Raw genomic sequence first — 19,970 nt, 5'->3', positions numbered from 1 at the left:
GAATAACTGGACTATAAGCAGATTTAGACCTTTTTCTCGCCAATCTTATTTCACGAGGCAACGAGCGACCCAAATTTAGGACTCGCTTCCCAGCCTTTTCTTAAACTACGGTAGCGGATTTTAACTTAATTTTACGGGGAGAGTAGTGCAATGAAATCCGAAACTTTTTTTATTAGCTATTAGTTTGAATTGAAAGTTTTTAAGTCTCGGGCTACCATATCAATGGAATGTTCACATATTCGTGAACTTTGGAATCTAGGTGCAGCATGTATGAGCACTTGCTAGAGACAAAGGATGCATGACTCTTTGTTCAATTATCGGTAAATGGTGTTTTCTCCATAACAATATTCTTCAATCGAATAAGCAACAAAATATCCAACTTTATTACCTAATGTATACTCAAAACGTCTCATCGTCCTTTAACATCATCTTTGTTGAAATTTCTGGGTACTTTGTTGATAAGAAATTAAATAATCTTCATTAATCACGCTCGAGTCATATTTAGCAATTTTGCCGAATGTTTTACGAAATAATGTAGGCAAAAGTAGTTAAAATGATTGAAGTATAAATTACATAAGCATTCATGCGTGGAATAGTTACTAAGAATTGTTCATATCTTGAAGTGTATGTTAAATTAAATATTGGCAGAAAATTACTATAATTGTATGCGTCAAATAAATATAACTTAGTTTGATTTCAGCTAAAAATTAAAAACTAGATATATCTTGGTTATAATAGATCATTAAAGAATAAGAATATTGAAAAATTATGTTGGGCGAAACAAAATTATGAAATCCCTTGAAACCACTCAATCATCCAAGGGTTAAAAAGTGGCCGCGAGTATTACGTCTCTCTCTCTTTCTCTCTCTCTCTCTCTCTCTCTCTCTCTCTATATATATATATATATATATATATATATATATATATCTGCCCATCTCTGTGTTTCCCCGCGTTTCCCTTTACACATAAGGGTCATTACTCAATTCTGCCACTGGTCTTCAGAAAGATTAATCGTAGACACATTTTACGCTATATAAAGCTTCTGACATACCAGTCCGAGTCCAAAGAGTGTGCAGGCGAAAGAGATGACAGGACAGAAAAGAAAGAAAGAAAAAACAAATCCACGGGGATTTAGGAGCTCGATTTCTCTTGTGGGCGGAGAAGACTCTAAATCTAGGAGGAGCGACCGATAAAACTTACTGTTTCCATTTTGCTGAGCCACTGGTCCGAGGATCTATCGCGCGCGATGACACGCTAGGAAGAGAAACGATTTTATTTCCATTTAAAGAGGATTTCGAGCGTGATGGTGCGCTATTGCGCAATATCAAAGCCTCGTTATAGCACCATTCGTTCTCGCTTTAGCCGGTTTTTGTTACCCCTCCAATTTTTCTACGAGGACTGATGAATCCTAATGAGGCACTTCGTGCTCCGACCATACATATTAATATTCAGAAATTAAAGTTGTAGTTACCTTTCCAGCAATTTTTTACGCACAAAAATACAGATGTGTAGCTAAAATAAGAGAAAAAAATCTTGAATGTATGTACCGGTAAGGTTGTATATGATAATTGCTCTCGTTCACTAGTGTACCTATTCAACAAAAAGAAGAAGTAAAGAACATGACGAATGAAAAGGATAGGATGATGAGGAAGCAGATGAAATGAAGGACACTACAAAATATTCGACTAATTTATACCATGAATACGAAGGATAATACCATTTCCAGCTAGTCCTAGTTCGGTCCACAATACAACCCGGAGTAGCTTCTCGTTTTTTTAAGGCACGGCTCTTCAATATTTCGTGAGCAAACAACGTTTTGGCTGAAAAATTATTGAACACACACGGCACCTGAAGTATTCGACGTGGCCTGAAGCAAATGGAACGAAAAAAACAAACAAACAAAAAGAGCAACTAGATAAATCAGAACGAAGTGAAGTCGAAGCGACAAGCCATGTGTAGAGAGAGAGAGAGAGAGAGAGAGAAAGAGAGAGCAAGAGGCGAAGATAACGCGAGAGATCGCATCCGGGCATTTATCAAGGCGTATGCCTGCTTTCCTCCCTTCAACTTCACTCTTTGCTCTCAATTTTTTTCCCCTATAAATATGCCTTTATTATTTACGTTTTATTACTTTATGTTTATAGACAGACATTTCGCACATACAAGAAATTAAATAAAATCATAGAATGTAAAAAAATCTCTAAATGTCTGTGGCGTTAATTTATATACATTTATCTGCTGTGCATATGTATATATTTATTTATTTATTTATTGACGTTGACGCGTAGACTCTGTGTGTAGTTCCATAGGAGGACGAATGGGTAAATGTGTACGATCGTGCTGTACGTCTCGTGTGAACCGAAGCAATTGCAGCTCGCTTGGGTGATCTTGTTTTCCCTCTTCTTTTGTTCTCATTTTGTTTTTTCCCCGTGTTGACTGCTGCTGCTACTGTTGCTGCTGCTGATGCTGCTGATGCTGCTGCTGTTGTTGTTGATTCTGCTACTGCTAGTGCTGCCCCTACTTCCACTGCTTCAAGGTCCCTGCGTTTATATGCCCGACCGGTGATTCTTCTTCGCGGAAGAGAGGAGAAAAAACTTAAAGGGAGCGAGGAAACTCCGATTCGTAAACATGAGAATCTTAAAAAGCAGCCCACTTGCGCATCCGTCGAGAGGAATAGAGCGAGTTACGAAATGCCCAACGCGAATGCAAAGGATTTCGCGAGCGTGGCTCCTATCCAAATACTTTTTACTCCTTAGTGCGTCTTTACTTTTGCGTTTAATGCGTTTAATACGTTTACGTAGGCATGCGCATGAGGACAGGGTGACTGCGGGGACCAGCGACCCTCTCGAAATTCTTCCGCTTTTTTCAGCCTCCTCGCTTATTTTTTTTTCACTTCTGCCACTTTTTCGTTGTACCGTTCTTTTATACGGCTGAGCTCTTTTATAAGCCTGAGTTCTGCTTTATTTTTTATTGCTTCAATTTTAAATTTAGTGGAAGACTCGTGTGTTAAGTAAAATAAGAATTATGTGAGATTTGTTTCAAGTAGCATTCCTAATTTTGAGCATAACTCTAGCATATTTTATTTACGTGCAAATTCTTGTACTCTTATTTATATGTTATTTGATGAATTTGATCGATAAGTTACATTTTTAATTGTGACTTTTTACGCCATTCAAGTATTTGAAGAATTTACAGGAACATTTGAGGCTTGAGTTACTCCAAATGTAATTGTATTTCATTAAATTGCCATCTGTAGATTATCCGCGTAAATTATGCGTTATACTATATGCTCGTTCATCTTTCATTTCTTATTAATAGTTTTTTTTTTCTACTCGTTTTCTATCTTCATACTGATTATTGACGTATCGCGTAACAGTCTAGCAAATGGCTTGTCACGAACCTAACACACGCACGTGCATACACACGCACACGCACACGCACCCATCACCCACACACATATCTTCTCACATTCGATCACACGTATTATGTAAATATAGTAATATAGTAGTTGCATAATTTTTTATTTTACATAAAATTGTATTGCAAATAAAAGGTTTAACTCAATCAATCAACACGTCAATGCTGTCTGTCGAATGCCAACTACTGACATTTGCAATTATCAAAAATCCAATCACTAAATAAAGATTCGTTGCTTTCTTCGACAATGTAACCTTATAAGCGCGCGAGTGAATGTTTATAAGATTATAAATCGTCCTCTTAATTCCTGATGACTACATGCTCGGCTTTAATTCTCGAAACTTCGTATTTCATCACGATATTTTGAAGACTACTTATCCAATTTTCCCGTTCGCCGAATGATCTCGGTCGCAGCGAGTGCAGCGAGACGCGTAAGCAACGTCATAAAAACCGGCCACTTTGTTAAGCGATCGAGTAAAAATTTTCCACGCTTTCGAATCAATGAAGGAAGCCGCTGTCGAGACGTATTAATAAAAGGACAGATTTAATTACTGACCGTCCATCGGAAGGTGAAGTGTAACTGAAGGGTGACAGGCTCGGTGAGGGTGAATGTGTTCTGGCCGAGGGCCTGACTAGATACATTGCCGAAGCTGCATGAGCCAATGGCTGTTACGTTGGACTGGTACTCCTTGAGGCAGAGCCAGAAGGTGGTAGTGCAGGGCGATGTGCACGGGTGATACTGCTGGCTGCTGCTCCTGCCCCCGCCGCAGCATCGCCCATCCACCAGCGTGCCTCGATTGTTCGTCAGCGAGAGGATCTGCACCTCGAAGAATCCGGTACCGGTTGTCGCCTGCGAAGCAAACATCCCCGTTATCTTAACCGTCCCACGAACTCGGCTTTCGTTAATATAAAAAACAACAATTATTCGACAATGCGAGGAGAGGGGGCTATTTTAATGGGGCGTGTTAGAGGTGACCTGCTTCCGCGTCTTGCCTGAAAGGCGAAAGGCTCGTTTTGAACAATGGCCTCGCGCTTTGTTTATCAACTTGGCCGAGTGCATTGTACTTTTTTTTTTTTAAATAATGATGTTTAATTAGTGGGCCGTCCAGCCGAGCGCATAATTTCATTTGCCTTATTGCTTTTTCGTCGCTATTTTGATATTTAGGCACTCCTCCGATCTAAGTACTTAATCGTTATAATTTGTTTTCCAACCTTCTTTACAAGTGTTGCGTATTTGGAATTTTTCATATGCAATGGATAGTGCTTAATGATATTTAGATAAAAATATTTAGCGCAAAAATCCTTATTCGCTCATGATTTGTATAGAGCGACTAAGTAATGCGAATACCATTATTATATAAAACAAAATAATAATAATAATAATAATAATAACAACAAATACATGCAGCACGGATTTTCTATAAACGTATGATATATTTTGTGTATCTATTTATACCAGGCTATTTTTATTTACTAAAATAGAAAAAATAAGAAAATTGCTCAATGCCGACGGATCCAAATAGCTTCGATTTAATATAGTATTATAGCGTATAGAGTATTAATATAGGGTGAGCTTTTGCAATTAATCACTCATTAATTGTGCAAGAAAACAAAAGAGAATGTAAAGGTCAAAGTTTTATATGGATTTAAGTTACGATGAGCACAAGACTTTTACGATAGTGTGTTTGCATGTTTAATCTGACTTCGTGGGAAAAGAGACAATAAAGTACTTAAAAGTGCGTTCTATATAAATATATATATATATATATATATATATATATCTAGAAAGTTTTATTACAAAATTTCAAATTTAACGAAACAATTTATATTGCGTTAATAAGGTAATGGTTTTTTTTTCATCTTATTTTTAAAAATCTCAATTACTTTAGAAATATCATAATTTGCGAACAGTGCGTGTCATTTCAAATATATATCAATGCGTAAGCATGCGAATTTGTAGAAACATATTAATAAGACCTTTCGTTCGCCACGTATATCTTACATATAAGTCAATTTTCACGGAATTATAGGCACTTAATTTGCATACAATGAGCTTTTCACGGCCGATTATATAAGAACACAAAGTAATTATAAAAGCCGTATTTTTTTATGGATAAAAATCGATAGATATTGAAATTACACTTCACACCATAAAATGCAAATTTTCAAAATCGACGTTTATTGCAGTGACAACATTACCATGAAAAATTCGGAATCATTCATTCCGATACTTATAAATTTTAATTGCACCATTAAAATAAAAACAAGAAAAAAGGGGGAAAAAAGAAAGAAAAAAGCGAATGCCACGATTAACGATGCTCTAAAACGTCAACGCAGCGGGCAAAAAAAAAAAAGATTCGATCGTAAATGAAAGCGCAATATACCGCCGAAAGAATCCGAAGAAAAACCTTTTATAATAATCATTTATCATAAAGTAGGTAGACTCAAGTTATTTGAGCGACTAAAAGTAGGGTAAAGAACAAAATGCTAACCATTGATCAAGATGGGAGGCTCATTTCGCAGTGAGCACGATTGTGGGTAGCGCGTGCTCGCTTCTAATAACCTTCTGACAAATGGCAGTTTAGCGGCGAGACTGAGCGCACAGCGTGGAAACCCATCCGGAGAACGGAAGTTGCGCTAGTCTCGAAACGACGAATGCGCGCGAATCGAAAGGCCCACAAGGCCCATTACCCGCTTCTACACGCATTCTCGTTCGTCCATTTTTTACGTGTCTACTTGTCTACTTCCACCTCCATAGCGCAGGATAGGTAATGGCAGTACTTTTCCCTTGCATTGGAAGTCACTCACAGGATGCCATTAAAAAACCGGAGCGAGACATAGGTGGCTTTAGTCCTTGATTAGCCGTCCCCGTAATCGAAATCGTAATTTTACGCCAAGGCGAAAAATGCCGATCGAGCCGACACATTTGTCCGCGTATCATTATTTTCACACATCGAGAATTGAAATAACTTGCATTGCGCTAGCAAACGCGAGCTTTCTAGAATTCAGCATTTGATGAAATCGAAGGCGTTGATATATGGTGTTACTGAGGTGTTGCTATTTTTTGCTCCTTGTGTTTGTCGTATTGATGGTTGATGTTAATCGATGTTTTGTTAAACATCAAAGCATTAAGGAAACATAAAGAATAACTTTATTATTATGGGAGTTGGTCAATTATTGGATGTACAAATCCCGATATCCTCGATTTTACGTTCGAAAAATTACAATTCCTTATAGAATCGCGTGTAAAATAACTTTTTATAGTGCATTATTTGCTTTAATCATTGAACTTAAAGCTTGCATAATAACAGCGTATACTGAATATTCCTAATAAAGACACTCTTAGGTATAAATTTGTTTTAACGAAGGCGGTATAAGTGAATTTTAATGTCGATGCAATGGCGTTGCCCAATCGAGCCCTGACAACATTTATTTTCTTTTATATTTTTTTGTAATGATTACGACGAATTTGTTCGATGTTCGCTAATAAAATATTCTCAAAGTATCTATACTTTTTTCCGAATCAAAGAATTAATTTACATGCCCTAGCATTTTAAAGATAAAATTACCAATCCAATCATGATTCACATATATGACGTAATTGACGAGAATATGGTAATATTCCTCTAAGATAAAATCGACAACGCGCAGTCTGTTTATCGATTTGAAATTACAAAAATAGTTGTGTAATTGCAAGAAGGTTTTTATGGATCATAATGAGAAGAACTACGACAGTCTGTTTATTCCTACGGCTGATATTTTCGTACTCTAATTTGTACGCTACAATCTCTCAGACATTATGAACTCTCTCGCTTCACGATACCACTTCATGACTTTGCCAATTGCTTCACGTCTAGAAATCACGTACGATGAAAAATCATTTACCGAGAATTTGTTTGAAACGATCCTTGACTCGCAATACCATACAACAGCACGTAGATATAGACAAACAACGACACATTAAAAACAATAACGTTTAGTTCGTAGTGAATGTTAGATCATCTGCCATGCGACTTGCGTAAGAGCCAAGGCGCAAGAAAATGATTTAGCCGACAATAAGAACATAAACAAAGCGCTCTCACACCGTCACAAGTGATGGAGGAGATGATGGCGGGGCACGAGGAGGACGAGGAGGAGGAGGAGGATGATGAGGATGATGAGGAGGGGAGGGGGGAGGGGCAGGAGCGGTTATCGAGCAGCATAGTTATAATGCATCGACTTGCTGCTCGGTTAAAGGAGATGACGATCGCGCGTCTGACGAGAGCTCCGATGCACAATTATCGTGCGAACGCCGAAGGCGCCGTCGATGAGATAGAGAAAGACGAAGCGAGGGTGTAGAAAGCTCGGCAAGGATCGTCCTCTTGGCCTTTTGCTTTCCACTCAGTGCCGGCGGCAACGTACGATTACGCAATCGACCAACCAGATAGACTGACTATTCATGTATTTATAAGCACGCGTAAGTATACACTGTAATATATGTTTTATGTTGGTTTATGCAAGTGACATTTACACTATAGTTATGCGTAACATGCGATGGCTAAGTCGCCTCATTATGATGGGAATCGTAAATTGCGAGAAACGAAAGCAAATATCAAATATTATGTTATTTTTATATGTCTACTCATAGGCTCTTATGCATCATTATAGAAACATAAAGTATCGATGATTATCGTTCCCTTTATCTAGCAATACCTTCAGGCATAGACAGCGAATGTTTCATCGCTACTATACATAAATGCGTGTGGATAAACTCATATATCTCGAGTGCAAATTGTTTTTGAATTATTACTGAAAGGAGGGCAAAGAAGAGGCGCTAAGATAATAAATAGTAGTGAACAAGCCAACAGGTGAGTGCATCGATTGTCGTGAAAAGTCAATGAAATTGAGAATAATTAATTATTTCGAGAAAAAAAAAGTAAAAACAATAAAAGAAAAGAATAAGAATTTGCTATTTAGTATTGTGGGATTGTGCGATATATCCTTTATATATAAAAATGATATATAAAAATGCCAGAACAAATAATAACTTTTATCTGAAATATTACAGTCCATTAACACGGAAGCGTAGATACCGCGATATCGTTATTAACGTTCGTAAAGTGAGAAACGACGCCGAGATTTGTAGTGATGTAAGGATGTATAGCATTATCCGATAATATAAAAAAGATTCGCCAGTATAAAACACAGAAGCTTCGCCCCTTGCGGAAGCGGTCGGAGTCGGGGTGACTCGGTGGGACCCCCGCGTGTTTGCGTTGCAGCGGGGCTCGCGAAGGTTTGAGTTAATTAAACGTTATAATTAAGGCTGGAAGAAGAAAAGCGTAAACGGACTGGAAATACCGTGACGGCACCGCACTCGCGAGATCCCGTAGGCCTACACCGTAAATCATCCTTACACCGGCTCCATCGACGCGAAAGAAAAGTCGCGGATGAGCTTCGAACCCCCGTCATGTGGGAAGAAGTTTAATAACGAGCGAGTGACCGACAGTAGAGAAAGAGCGAAGGAGGAGTTTCTGGTTTCTGGTTACGTGATTTTTTGGAGCTAATAAGAACTTGTACGTCTGCGCTCCCAAGCGAAAGGAAAGTTTAATGATAATCCTTTTGTGGAGCTTAGCTACGTATGCAGCCGCTTCTTCATTATTGTATACCGACATTTACGTTTATTTGTTTTATCGTCGGATTTGCATAATTACAATGCTTATTTCCTACGGCGAATATTTGTTACTTTAATGATGACGAGGAGAGTTTTTCGTTCTACGCTCGATAAACACTCTGCCCATTATTGAAAAAAAATCTTTCATTTTCCGAGAGGTTTATGACCGAGGTTATAATTTATTTGCGTAGTTTGTAGCCAGGATGGACTCGGAAAAATATTTATCGTTGTTTTCATTTTCCCTTTTGCCTTAGAGCATGTAGATGAAAATTTCGAGCGAGCATCTGACCGAGAAGTGATATACATCACTTATCGCACTTTCCCATCACACTGTTTTATTTTCTCAATGGAAATATGAAAGCGTATGATTAATTACTTAATATGACATCACGGTATAGCAAAAACAGTGTTGGATAATTCGTCTGGATAGACAATTTGCAGAACTTTCTCGATAAATATTTCTTCTCCCGCGATTAAACCGCTCATTCGTTATCATTCAGCTATCGTTACGGGAAATATTGTAGTCCAATTGAATTTTTTTTTCAGCATAGCAATTACGAATGCATTTCGGAAATATCTCAAGGTCTTGACAATGCAGTGAATATATAAAAAAAAAAAACAAAGACAAAGCAAAAAAAAAGAGAAGGAGAGAGAGAGAGAGAGAGAGAGAGAGAGAGAGAGAGAGAGAGAGAGAGAGAGAGAGAGAGAGAGAGAGAGAGAGAGAGAGAGAGAGAGAGAGAGAGAGAGAGAGAGAGAGAGAGAGAGAGAGAGAGAGAGAGAGAGAGAATCGAAGCCCCTATCATCCAATTGCTCGAGAAAATAAGAAATTTCCATCTTATGATTTTGCCTCCTATGGCCGAGCGACAGCCGCGTCGCACCGTTCGGACGTTTCGTGGCGCAGCAAATTACCTTGTCAGAAGCCGGGAAATTGCCGGGATATAATGACGATTAAGAAATCGAGAATGCAGAAAAGAAGTGACGTATCGCTAAGTCCAAGATGGGAGAAAAAAGAGCGAGGTAGGCCGGGCACGCGTGCGCACATAAATTTACAAATTGAGCAGGTGCGTGTGACAAATGGCGATAGGACTCCTCCCCGTCAATTGAATTTCAAGTGTATGGCATATCCCCGTCGTTTAAAAAGGAAGACCGATCATCGTGGTGTGGCGATGCATTGTTCAGCCGATTCGGCAAAAGTCCCTCGTTTGTCAATGCGATTCACGCCACCAATAAAAATTACAGCCTCGGTCTTGTTATGGGAGACCTGAGGTCGCTGCGCGCGCAAAACGCGCTGTCTAAAAGCTTGGTGAGGCCCGCGGGAATTCCACTTACGAGGATAATTAATATGCGAGTGGACTTTTGTTTTATAGTGCTTTAAGTATACTTCACGCGGTGACTTTATCTCGTGCTATATCTCAATTTCGGACGTACGGGGTTTCGTCAGATCCTCGAGATTTATATTTAAGATCTCGCTGATGTAGCGGAATTTAAAATTATGTGGGATGATAGTTTATAAAAACAGCGAGGCCAGAAATTAAAAATCAGTATTTATTCAGCAATTCTTCGAAATAGATTTTGTATGCCACGTTAAAAGTGTCGAACCAGTGACAAGTATCCTCACATGTTTCATTTGCTTCCTCTCACGAGAATGACAAATAATACTCCTCCTTTCGACGCTTTTCAAAAGTATCTATTATAACAGAGACATTTTATTGTTCTTAATTATCTCTTCTCAGGTAACAATCGTCTGTCTTTTGGAGATAGCATCGCTAAACTAGTTGGTTCATTTACGCGAACAAGCGAAACGCCCGTATTTCCCCGTCACAAGAAATATGTTCATGATTCACCTCGTAAAAAATAAAAAAGAGAGAGAGAGAGAGAGAGAGAGAGAGAAAGAGACAGAGAGAGAGAGAGAGAGAGCGAGAGAGAAAAAAAGGTAGCTTGATGATCGGCAGCGAGAAAGTGTTCCCCAAAATGTACACGATGATTCGCAATGTGTCGCCTTTATGGCTAAGCCATAGACGTAGTGGAGAATTTGCGAAGGTGAGGAGCAGAAAAAGACGGAGAAAAAAATGAGAATCGGTCGCGTACATAGCGAGAATGCCCAATTAAAACGTGGTCGCGACAAGATGTTGTTAAGGCGAATGCGATTAGCATATTGAGAAACCGACGAAACATAGGAATTTCGGAGTTCCGAAGGATTCCTGGGAAAGGTATTTGAAGACGTTTTTTAGCTTTGTTTGAGAAGCACTTCTCATTACTTTTGTTGAATCTATTTTGAATAAAGAGTCAATTTTAAACCTATTAAAAAGGTATCCTTTCCGCAAAGCTGATTCATTTGGACATTCTTCTTTTGAAGGAGCGATTTTTAATAGGACCTTGTTCGAATAATGAATTTCAATTGCAAATAAAAGATTTCGATGGGTCAATAACGAAAATCATTCGTAAATATTTTTTGGAGAAGTTTTTAGATAATTGCTCTGGTAATTTAAACATCTATTTATTATTGTTATTGCAGCGCGTAATTTCATGATAGCAAAAAAGAAGCTCAATGATATTCGTTACATGGATAATAAAATTACCAATCAGTGTATTTAATAAACGATGTTATTGTTCATTTCTCATACCCCTCCATAACATGGTTCTGTTTATTTATTTTCGTCTTCTCATTATCGCGATTCGAAGTATATTATAGACTACTGTATATGCAAGGATCGACACTACGGCCGATTAGAGCGATAAATAACGAATATGATGGCAACGTATGAGTGAAAAGTTAAATAAAATAAAAAAAGCTGCACGGAATTGCAAGAACACGTTAGTAGCTGCCCGCCAGATATAAAAAATCTTTCTATTCACATATTTATTATCATTGCCATAATTTAAAAAACGTGGCAATATTTCGGTTTCCACGAAGCTGAAGGACGACGGATGTTGGAGAAGTGCCAAGTTGGCCTCGCGCTCCGATAATAAGCAGTTTCGGAAAATTGAAAATCCTCAGGAAGCCGTGGTCCGCAATTGCATCGCCGTAGACGAAAACGAAGAGTCAAGGGCGCTCTTAACCACGTTAAAAAAGAAGAAAAATGGCCAATAGAAAAGTCATAAACGAGACGAACGCGAAAGCCCGAGGAACACGGAAAGTGAGGTATTTGAAGCGATTCTCACGAGAGTGGCCCTAAAGGTACCTACTTTCGCTACTTTACGAGGCACGTTCGCCTGTACTTCGCGCCACAGTCGATTGATTTCTGGACACCTTAAATAGCCGCTGGTGGAGAGACGAGCTTATACACCGTGAGCTTTGGACCTCCGCCCCCATCCCCCTACAATTCTCCCCACCGTCTAACCTCCGCCCTCACCCCGTTCTCCATGCGAGCTTCCGATTCTACGGGAGAAGGATCCACGAGCACAATGGTGCCGTGCATTGCGTACACGCGGACATATACGTATGTGTGTAGGTGTGCTCGGGCCCGGGCGAAGAAGATGCCTTTCCTTTCCGCATAGTCGAGGTGCAGCGAGCCATACAGCCCTGACGAACGTGAGCCAAGTGCTTTATATTCTACGGGGAACCCGTCGAATTAACGCGAGTGATCTGTTTCCAAGAAATAGGTCTCGTCGGCTCCTTGCCGCCGATAGACTATGTATATTACGAACCAGCACCCATCACCTAGCATCCATCACTCGGCACCCATCATTCAGCACTTCGCACCGGGCACGGCGTGTTCCCTCGTCGCGCGCGGTGCAAAACGCAATAGTTCACCGAAGAAAACAACCAAGTGCCAACAGGAGTGACTTTTAGGACTTTATTCGCTATATTCGCCACGAATTCCGCTCCTTGTCGACCAATCTTATTTGCAAAATCCTACGTAATTTTAGTTGCTCACAGGGTCCCATTTAATATTACGCCATGATTGCAATGTGAGGTGACTTTATCTATCGCTGCTCTACCACACGCTTGTGTTTCACGATGCAAAATACTTTGTTTTGATTTAAATTTATTATAAACTATGCTGTTTTCTCGATCCTTCGAGTGACGTCTGTAAACACTAGAATTAAATTACTGGTAAATTTGATAAACAAATTCAAACGGGATATCATTGATTTTTCGATGCTCCTGTCTGATTATAACATTATAAATTAAACTTTTGGCCTTATATTCAAGTACACGATTTCACGATTGGATTCATAATTAAGCTCGAGATTGAATTAAAAGCGTTATAAGCTCGTAAATATATAAACCATTGAAATGTACATGCATCTATATTTGTAAACAAATTATTATTGGACCTTATAGAACACTTTATTGAAATAAAAAAGCTTTGCTTAAACAAGTGCTTTAAATGAAAAAAATTTCTCCATTAATTGCATTTATAATACGCGATGTTCATTTATTTAACCATTAGAAAGTATTGGATAAAATCTAAAATTAAGATATTTTCACTAAATATCTGCAGCAAGTCATAAAAAATAATGAAAACGAAGCAATTAATATAGAGGCGCTTAATCACGGATAATTATTGTTAGTAACTCCCGGCGTCTCTTATGTGTGAATTTTTTTTAAGTACTACCCAATTCCCTTTTCCATGGTCCACCTTATAAGGCATGAGGCCGCAAACACATTGTTAAGTACTCCGACGATCCTTCCACGATTCCATATACATCCTGCGCATATTGCACAGGATGAAAATGAATTTCCACGCCTGGCGAGCTATTGTTGCCTCCACCACTAACGCGCTTACGAATTCAGTAGGCAAAATTATAGACAAGCATGAGTAATTGCCCATGACGGCAGTGCATCTTGTAATAAGCAATTCCTAATAAACTTATTTGGACCGAGAGGGGGAGGGGGGGGGGAATAATGGATAGTCGAAGGAGTGTACGGCGTAATTAGATTGACAGTACACGAAGTTCGTAAAGTAGATGCTGATTAAGAAACCCTGTATTATTGGCAATTGAAGGCTCAAGGAGAGAGAAGTAAAGAGTTAGACTAATGTGTACAAAATTTCAGTGGTTTAAAGGCACTTTTGGTATAGACGTTTGAATAGATGAAACTAGATGTGCATGGTAAATGTCTTCATTCTCCTTCATTCGTACTGCTATTATAGATCAAATAAAAAATTATTTTCAACGTTGCACGATTTTCATTTGTATTTATTATGTGCTTTACAAGTTTCGAAAACCATTGAAATTAGTTGTTATATGTGCTTTATAACTTTTGAAAATTTTACTCTTGGAAATGATTTGGAGAACGACTCAGATTAGCAGTCTCGCACAAATTATTAAATTTGTATATAGAAAAGAAAACAATCTTTTTTATTTTCTGTAAATCATCAATTAAAAAGGCAATTAATCAATAATGAATGAGATTAAAAAATATATATTTATTTACAATGTGTATGTAAAAAGTTTCTTTTTCCAAACCACGAAATATAAACACCATTAGCTTCTGAGCAAGAAAATTACTTGGTCAATTATTATGTTTTAATTATTCTGATAATAATTATCATCGCCGTATTTATTAAAAATGACCATTTAAAAAATTAACATAAAGATTTTAATTCAAACGAATGGCTCTGACGAGAGAAATTACTTTGTCCAACCTTACTTGCATGTAATTAATTTATAATATTCATTCGTAGTTTGTTAACTACTTCCTTCATTCGAGTATTAGAAAGAAAAACTAAACGGCCTCCTTCACGATTTTCAATGCCTTTTAATAAAAGTAAAGCGCAACGGATAATAGTAACTTACTTTACATTTTCATATGCGAACAAACACATGGGCAGAGAAAAAATACCGCAGATGTGTTTTCTGCGAAGAAGCTAGTGAAAAGACGCGACGGCAATACAATGAGAGTAACAACAAAAGAAAACGCGAAAACAAAATTCGCGAAGGAGGAGGAGAAACAGAGAGCATGGGTTCTTGTCACTGCGCCTTAAAATTATCGAAATTATCACAATCAAAGACGAGAAAAACGAGAGTAGATGAGCGCATACTAGTTGAAAGCATTATATGAAAACCGAGAGCTCAGCCACGCAACAAATTTTTAAAGCAATGCCACGTATGTGCGTGCAATGAACGTGTGATAGAAAATAAAAAAAAGACGTGGAGATTGATGTGAACGTAGACGACTTTATACGTCCGTATACAAAAACGAAAAGGAAAGGCTGAGAAAAATTGACAAGGCTCGAGAACGTAAGGAGTTGAGGGGAAGTGTACGTACGGTTAAAGCACCGTCAACGACAAACAGTGAAATTAGATGCTTAAGAGAGTGAAGGAGTGGAAAATTATAGTTCTGAAGAAAAAAAATTATTGAAAAAAAACAAATCAAGGCTCATGCAAATTTCCGATCGAAATTTATTCATTTTCCCTTGATAATCAAATCATTTCTTATTTACGTAAGAGAGATTCAAATGAACGTATGAAAGCGGGCAAGAAATGCGAAAAGCAGAAAATGACGTTATTATTAAGAAGTTTAAAAATAATGGAGTATTACCCTTAATTTTAGCTCTGTACGAATTGAAATCCAATTTGAAATAAGTGGTAATGAACCCGAAATACACAGATTTATCAATGTTTTTTGCACTGTCTTTGAATGCATAATGCTTTGCTTCCGTTAAAAAAGACGCAACTAAGTCCAAAACTAAATCATCACAACGACTTCAGAACAATATAAAAAGCCGTAAAAAATACAATCCATCCTCCTTTCAATATTGCTTCGAAAAGAGCGCAAAGGTACGGGGGAAAGGAGGGCAGAGGGATGGAAAATCCGTACACACTTAGGAATGGTGGTTCCAAGCGTTTAGAGTAATCGCTGTTGTTGTTGTTGTTGTTGTTGTTGTTGTTGTTGCTGCTGTTGCTATTGTTGTTGCCAATGTTGCAAGTTTAGTTTTTCAAAATCGTCTGTGGGGCCCTTTATGTTATCTCTCCAAGGCTCACTCTCATGCTCCTTCTCGTTCTAAGTCGCAGGTAGTAATTACCGGTGGCCGCTACCTGCCCGAGTGAAATAGGCCTCCACCGAACATCATTTAATTTTGTGCCCAAGCTTGGTGTTCGTATATATATATATATATATATATATATACACACACGCGCGCACATTATACGTATATACTTCTATAACTCCCCCCCCCCAACGCCCTTCCTCCCCTCGTTCTCATTGACTCGCTCTCTCACTCGCTGGTATTAATCTGTGTGTGCGTTTACGGGTTGCGAGAGCCCGAGGCCATATATTTCTCTCTCTATACCATTCTGCAGTGTTGAGCCGGTCGGCCTCAGGGGAGAACCTATACTTAATATTATTTGCTACTCGTCCGAGGCGAGTTTTCGCTCCGGCGCGATGGAGGGTGAGGAGAGAGAGTGAGGAGAAAGAGGCCGCAGAAGAAGAAGGAGCGGAGAAACAAGAAAGAGGCGAAGAGGAAGCGCGTCATGTAGTACCGCACACGTACGCAACTCGCGCGTATGTGCTCGGCAATACGCTCGAAAGAGTGCGGTATACGTGTGAGCGGCCTGCCAAGAGAATCGGTGGGGTTTTTGGGGTGGGTTGGCGGGTGGGCGGGAAGGGCGGGGAGTACGCGTGGATCGGCCACAAATTACTGAAATAATTAAAAAGGCAGCGAGTGAGCTCGGTGAGCGCGCGTGGGAAGGTCCCCGGCAGACGCGCTCTCGAGATAAGACTGCAGAAGCAGTCGGATCGCGGACCTCGATCAGACCCTTGATTGTTTCTGACTTTTTCGATGGGATTCTTTTCTTGTATATCCTGCGAGGGGCAGTTTTTGTTTTGATTTCAGAATGGGTCCGCTGACTCCTTTCCAAACTGGATGAGGATTTGAATTTTAACTCTGTATAATCCTTGCATTAACTCCAGACTGCCGAGCTGCTTAGCGAATTCCCTGAAAACTGACGCGATTTTATTATTTCATGCGAAATATTTTTTCATTCGTAGACTGTAATAATTATAATATTATGAAATATCGTTGACTGTAGTTGAGATGGGATACAGTGCTTTTGACGAATTCATAATGCTAGCTGGACATACTAGACATTACTAGATAATGAATAATTTAATGCTAATCGAGAAGAAACGACGTACGCTACTATACGTGTGGAATGTCCGAACTTACAATTCTGAGAACAATTGCACTCTTTACGCGTTCTCGAAGACTAACACACGACTTTGAGTATTAAAAATTTTAAATGGTAATTAAAATGTAAGAGTCTGTCGTATAAATCTTAAAAGAGGCTGTACAATTTGACGCAATCAAAATTATAGAATAGAAGAAGCGTGAAAAATGTAATGGAGCCATATTGAAATGATTGATGATGCGTAATATTCAAATTTTGGAATACAGTTCGTTTTGGTTTTACATAACATTAAGACATTTTTAAATAATGATTATTTTTCAACAGCGTATCGCTTTAAATTAATCACGAGTCTATGTGAAAAAAAAAGAAAAAGGAGAGAAAAAAACGAGAGAGAGCCATTCTTTTTACATAAGTCAAAAAGAAACACGAACGCTGTCCACGAGACGGACAGCTTAAAAAGCAGAAAAAGAGACAAAACAAAGGTTGATCGTATCTCCTTTTTCCGAGTCGCGTCAATTTCATATTATGATGACTACGCCCTTGACCTTCGCGTGAAACCGTGCGCGAAAGCCATCATTTCAATCGGCCGCAATGGCAAAACATAGAAAAAGTTATGGAAGACAATCGGACGACGAGCAAGTCGTCTTGGGGAATAAATATATATATATATATATATATATCTGTGTAAAGAATTCAAATTTATGCGGCAGTTAGCGCGTATTCCAATGAGAAAGCGTGAGAGAGAGAGAGAGAGAGAGAGAGAGTCTGTGTGTGTGTGTGTGTGTGTGTGTGCGTGCGTGCGTGCGTACGTGCGTGCGGGCCCGCGTACGGGGTTGGCGTGGGGTGGCGTGGGGTTGGGTGGGGAAGTAGGAGAGGGGTGTAGTAGGAAGAGAGCGCGTGCGTGTGTGAACGAGTGAGAAAATGTAATCGATGTGTGAGTGTGTATACACGTCTATAAGTCTGTAGACGAGAAATTCCTCATTCCAAGGCGGAAAGAAACCGTGGCAAGAAACTGCAACAGCACCGCGGCAGCAGTTTCACGGCGGAGTGCGAGGAGATCGAAACCAAGGGGAATTATGATGGCCGAACGAGCACGAGACAAGGGGCGCATCAACCGCGACGGGTTCCGGTTTTCTCCTGAACATCGCCCGTCTCTGTATGTGTTATATCCCCGACAAACCTGTTTTATCCCCTTTTGCGCTTCACCATCCCTCTCCATCTATCGCACCGCGCGTAATCTCACTTCGCGAATTCACGCGTTTCTCGAAACAAGCGAAGGAGCTTGTGAGAGAGAGAGAGAGAGAGAGAGAGAGAGAGAGAGAGAGAGAGAGAGAGAGAGATAAAGGTTAAACCGATTTTTCGTGTATCATCAATCAGCTAAGAGTCAGGAGATTAAACATAGCGAGAAAAAGAGCATCGATGTAAGCGAGACTTATATCAGTGGCGGGAAGTAATCGCGTCGGGGGAGATATGGACAAGGTGACTTTGTATCATCTACTTCTTTTCAGATCTCGTATTACATGATCGATTGACTTCGTATTCGAATATTCGTTATATTAATAAGCCTGACGAATTTAATTATATAAAATAATGGAAATTGGTGTGTCTTATTGTAATTTCTAATGTTTCCTGAAGAGGGAAATGGAATTGCCGATTACGAATGTTGATTATAATCGTTGATTTCGACGTAGCCGAGTCGATGATTTTTCATCCGGAATCTTAATTAAGCGATGCTACGGATTATGGTACGATAGGATGAAAAAAAAATTAATACACGCGCGTGCGCCTAATTAGATTGTGAGATAATAATAAACCCCACGAGAGAATGAATAAGATGCGCGTTACAGATTATTTGACAAATATTTGACAGCATGAAGAATCGCTTCTCTGGAAAAGCCGAAATTAAAATGGAAACAAAGTGTCAGATCCTTTGTCTACCTGTGTAAGAAATGAATATCTTTCGAGGGAATTCTCAAATCGATTTCACGATTGATCGATTAATATATAGACCTGTCGGTTTCCTCGGACTGTCTCGATGTCTCTATGATGATTTCTCCGCAGCGGCTTGCTCTTATTCAATTTGTCCTCCACTTGTCTTTCAAATTTATCTGAGCGGTATCTATCAAAACTAAATATAGTTGTGCAGCCGTTGAAAACCCGTTAATTAGCCAGATCATTAATATATCGAAAATAGAATCCTTCAAAGCCCGCGCACCATTACCTGACTGTTGATTTGCAAGCATTTAGTCGCGGCTGATGGAACATTTTGTTCCATTAGCGAATCGGCATTTAAGCGAATCACATTGAACAAAGCTCAACATTTATGAATACAATTACCATCATTATTAATATAATTGCAAATCATAAAGTTAACGATATATCCATATAATAGCATATGATGTATAAAAGAGTTGGGATAAGTTTTTTTATCATTAGATATTTGGTTACGACACTTCGATCTGCCAGACAATAATGTAATCGTGAAACAACATTTTTTATTCTTCTTTCTCGATAAGAGTTCTACAAATTATTGGTATTATACTTTATTTATTGATTCGAGTTACGTATACCACAACGTTTCTAAATACATTTATTTCAGGATATTTATAGGAGAGTTATTTTTGTCGTTATTGCTCTTAAGAAACGACATTTCTTCATTTTATATAATTAAGTTTATACTTTGCGCAATATCTCATTACAGAAGTTTATTCACAGAAGTATACATTTTTGTAATCAGGACATATAGTCGACTTGATACAGGACAGATTGGCAATTTAAACTGTGACTATGAAACAACGAATTAAATACCTACTAATCGAATCTAATA

The 19,970-nt window shown here is 38.8% G+C and overlaps 1 protein-coding gene across 1 annotated transcript in view; it reads right to left on the bottom strand.

The window, feature by feature from the left end:
- Nucleotides 1-19,970, bottom strand: part of Ser (protein serrate) — a 79,488-nt gene that overhangs the window by 37,079 nt on the left and 22,439 nt on the right. Inside the window, exon 2 of the mRNA XM_011498008.1 lies at nucleotides 3,971-4,264. Coding sequence (XP_011496310.1) covers nucleotides 3,971-4,264 — 294 coding nt within the window. The remainder of the gene's footprint in view (nucleotides 1-3,970; nucleotides 4,265-19,970) is intronic.

Source organism: Ceratosolen solmsi, unplaced genomic scaffold, assembly GCF_000503995.2.
Source record: "Ceratosolen solmsi marchali unplaced genomic scaffold, CerSol_1.0 scaffold14, whole genome shotgun sequence".
NCBI lineage: Eukaryota > Metazoa > Arthropoda > Insecta > Hymenoptera > Agaonidae > Ceratosolen > Ceratosolen solmsi.
The sequence above is the reverse complement of the archived record's forward strand: the minus strand, read 5'-3'. Positions and strand labels throughout refer to the sequence as shown.